Source organism: Sinocyclocheilus anshuiensis, unplaced genomic scaffold, assembly GCF_001515605.1.
Source record: "Sinocyclocheilus anshuiensis isolate Anshui unplaced genomic scaffold, SAMN03320099.WGS_v1.1 scaffold653, whole genome shotgun sequence".
Lineage (NCBI taxonomy): Eukaryota > Metazoa > Chordata > Actinopteri > Cypriniformes > Cyprinidae > Sinocyclocheilus > Sinocyclocheilus anshuiensis.
In genome coordinates, this window is record NW_015540902.1 from 294,211 (window position 1) to 298,492 (window position 4,282).

The window sequence follows — 4,282 nt, forward strand, 5'->3', positions numbered from 1 at the left end:
TGTTCTGGAACAGTGTTGTAAATACAACTTAACCACTGATTTCTAGTTGTGTCCTCTTTTGGAAGGCCAAACAAAGTAGTTTCGCTTTCACAACGAAACACACAGCGTCACACACGGCGGGCTAGAGTGAGCAGAGGCGGCGGGCTTGAGAACGGCGCGGCCGGCGGATTCAACGAAGGAGCGTCCGGCGGGCTTGCGGCAACCACATGTGACGACCCCGGGCTTCGCCCATGGGGAAAGCTGATCCGGCTATCCACAGCACGAAGTTGATGTATTTCCTCAGCAACCAGCACGGATCAGCTCTAGGCATGACGAAGCAGATATCGTCCTCTTTTGGAAGGCCAAACAAAGTAGTTTCGCTTTCACAACAAAACACACCACGACTTCACGACATGGCGGCAGCAACAACAATACTACAGCAAGAATAAAAGTTACGCCTTCTTTCTTTGCATGAACATTTGGGCGGTGTTATGCAAATCTTCCCACACAGTGACGTAGACATGTTCGGTGTTAGAACGAGCCGTTTTAGGAGGGTGTGGACAAGTCTTAACTTTTATAAAGAATATCTCTTTGGGTTTGAGACTTTAGTCTTTGCAACTTTATTTAGTCATTTATTAGACTTTGGCTTTTGCAACTTTAGAGATCTTATCTATGCACGAACAGCTTGTAACACTCCAAAGAGAAAGGAAAATTTGAAATTGCATCATATGACCCCTTTAAATGTCACTAAGTAAACAGAACAAAAGTAATGGAGACGACAAGACGGAGTGCACACTTAACCTTGTGGGATTTAATTACACAGTGTAATCAAATAACATGATTGCTAAATCTGATCTAAGCGGGAGAGGTTGTATCTCTGTCTGCTTGGCAAGCTCTAGGAGGCTCTTGTTTGACTGTGATGGGAATAGCAGTTGAGAACTCAATGGTGGGAGTAATACACAGACACCAAGCTCACATTAAACCTTCTGATGCATGTTCATTATTGGACAGGTCTTTAAAAGACAACTATGATGTTGCATGCAGACAATCTCTTTGAGTTTGACTGATGTATTATTTAACATAAAATTGATCTCAGATGATGCACCAGACTGTTTTGCCAAGGTCAGAAGTGTAACTGTAAAATTAAATGGAATGAAATTAGATTTTTTTAAACCTGTGATTTAATCTTCGTTATTTGCCACTTCTGTCTTTGTTAAACTGTTTCTGTTACTGAATGTGATGGACCTCTGGAATTAATACAAAAAGGACAAAGACTTCTGTCTGCCACCATGTGCCAGACTACATAACTCTTTCACTGGCTGACAGCGTTAGACATGTTTTAGATAAGGGCAACTGTGCTCAGAACTTAATTAAGACCTGAGATGGAAAGATGTGACTACATGCAGTACAGTCAACCATCTTATGATTAAAAGCTAAGCCATTTAATAGATGTAAAGCTCAGTTCCTCTGAGACAGATGAACGTTGCCTGTAATAGGACTTGAACTAATGTATTTATCAAAGGTTTAACTGCAAGGAATTTTCCAGGCTCATGAAAGTTTTGAGTGTAAACTGCTCAGACATAATTGAATCCAAATTCTTAATTAAGTTTTGCAACCTTGAAAGCCCCAAAACATTAAACCCCAAATTAAATATGCATACTTAGAACAATTTCATAAGCTTGATTAGAATTGCATTGGTTGCTGTTAAAAATGATATAAAAAAACAGCGCCTCCCTATGGTTGTCTTCAAAACATTACTTTAGCCAAAATTTGATAGCATATTTACTCTTCTCGTTGAGCAATATGTAGAAGGAATACAAACATTTACATAAATACATCAATTAAAGCTTTATTATTTAATTTTAATGATTGTTGAAATTCAGTTTTCGACTGAGATTGCGGATAATGCTTGACCGAATTATTAGCTTAATTATTGGTTTAGACGTGAGTGATCTGAGTCTCGAGCGTACAACGTGAAAAGCTACTAAAATAATTTCTCCAAATATCGTTACGTTACTTGCTCATAGGTATTGTCTAGTTTTAAACATCAATGAAAACAGCACAAATAAGCGCGAGGGAGTGCAAAAGTACTGTGAAAATGTACATAGTTAGATATGGATTCAGAACTAGTATAAGGACAAAGCCTATAAAATGAGCATTAAAGATATATTGGCTCAAATCTAACTTTATAGACATAACCTCACCTAGAAATGTCAGTCAACTGTGGAAATTGAACATGGTTAACTAACCATATCTAGGATGGTTTAATGTTGTTGCTAGGTAACGGTGTATGGCTTTACGTGTCTCACGACCTCATGATGTCCAGTCAGCTACTGAACCTACGAATATCTCAAAACAATAAAGTGAATAACTACATTAATAATCTTCACTCAAAGATTTTCAGTAAAAGAAAAAGAAAGAAAAAAAAAGATTAGCCTGGTATTGCAAACATTTTTTTTGATATCTAGGATGCTCATACAGTACAGTAGGTGGCAGTAATCTACATCTAGAGTCTGCAAATAGCCATTAAAACAAGAGGAGAATAAGCAAGTAAAGTGAGTTGCTTTTATTCGCGTTTCATTGGATTTGTTTTCGTTTTATACTTGGGTAAAATGTCAAGACTAGATAAGTTACATTCCAACCTGATGAAGCGAATGTCAATTGTCATTCGTGATATTTGGGTGGAGGTGGAAGCGACGGTGAAGGACTATCAAAAGGAAGCAGCCCAAACACGATCAGAAAACGCAAGACTGAAACAACAGCTCGAAGATGTGCTGAGCAGGAATCAGGCACAGTTAAACGGTAAATCCACACTTAAACACACACACAGACTGTTTGGTGTATTTGGGTCAGTTGAAGGTTGGTTGCATTTTCTGTAAACTCCCATTTAATAGTAGAACTGAATGTCACATAAGCGTAGATGGCATTTTTCCCACTACGTTTCTGTCTCACATCACTGGTCTTGTCCTTTTCCGTCGTATCCAGCAATTACAGTCATACAATGTAATAATTTTAACATAGCTTGTCGAATGGATATTCAAGTCATTGTAAAAAGATAACACTTTTTCATTAACAAAGAGAGAGAAAGATGGAGAAGAGAGGACAGTACAGCTGGAGGGCCACAAGAGAAGCAAATATAGGAAAGGTGTTATGAATTTGACGTGGCTTTATTAATGCAAATATAAATTTAGGACTTTTGCAGTCCTTTAGAACCTTATATTAAGGACTAAAGTAATACGTAATAAAGACTTGAGCACCAAATCAGTGTATTAGAATGATTTCTGAAAGATCATGTGACACTGAAGACTGGAGTCATCACAGGAATAAATTACATTTAAAAATATATTAAAATATAGAAACCTTATTTTAAATAGTAATAATGCTTCACAACATTACTGTTTTTACTGTATTTTGATCAAATAACGGTAATAATAATTATAATAAATAAATATAGGCCTTAGTGAAAGTAAGAGACGGATTTGAAAAACATTTTTAAAAAACTTAGAGATCCCAAACTTTAGGCCACACCTCTTTTCTTCTCTTTGACTTCCACACTGTCTGACCTAATCAAGGGAATTTTTATCTATAATAACCAAATGCAGTTTGAGTCTACTAAACTCGATTCCGTTCAATTTCAAATCATAGTAATAATTTTAGTGAAATTAATGGATAAGTGTTTATAGAAATGGGGAACAATGGAGCATTATTTTTTTCATGCAAATAATGAAAATATGATGATGCAGAAGTGATTGTGATCTTGATGAAAGGAACAATGCGTTGCCTAAATGGCTGCTGTGACTAATGCATGTAATGTGAAATGTAATGTCTCAATAGTGCACTTAAAGGGTTAGTTCACCCAAAAATGAAAATGAGGCTGCGTTTTACTCACCCCCGAGGCATCCTAGGTGTATATGACTTTCTTCTTTCAGACGAATCCAGTCGGAGTTATATTAAAAATTGTCTTTGATCTTTCAAGCTCTATCATTGCAGTCAGCGGGTGTTGCATTGCTTCAGTCCAAAAGAAGTTAAATAAAAAGCACACATCCATAAAAAAAGTGTCTCACACGGCTCCGGCGGGTGAACAAAGGCCTCCTGTAGCGAATCGATGCGTGTCTCTCCGCTGCGTTTCAGCGTTCATCACTTCTGAGCGACGCATGCGCAAAGCTGACTTCATACGTCATTCCTCCGGAACTGCTTCCGTTTACAACAGTGAGCGCAAGCTAGATTATATAGTGTAATAGTGATTATTACGTTTTGAATATGGATATTTTTCTTACAAAAACACATCGATTCGCTACAGGAG

The 4,282-nt window shown here is 37.4% G+C and overlaps 1 protein-coding gene and 1 long non-coding RNA gene across 3 annotated transcripts in view; one reads left to right on the forward strand and one right to left on the reverse strand.

The window, feature by feature from the left end:
• LOC107689066 (uncharacterized) overlaps window positions 1-4,282 on the reverse strand; it is a 23,780-nt gene that overhangs the window by 4,411 nt on the left and 15,087 nt on the right. The gene's annotated exons all lie outside the window — the stretch shown is intronic.
• The window catches only part of LOC107689065 (zinc finger protein 16), a 4,589-nt gene continuing 2,792 nt past the window's right edge, over window positions 2,486-4,282 (forward strand). For both annotated transcript variants that reach the window (XM_016486957.1, XM_016486956.1), the window contains exon 1: window positions 2,486-2,781. In XM_016486957.1, the coding sequence (XP_016342443.1) occupies window positions 2,592-2,781 (190 nt within the window). In that variant the 5' untranslated portion in view covers window positions 2,486-2,591. The remainder of the gene's footprint in view (window positions 2,782-4,282) is intronic.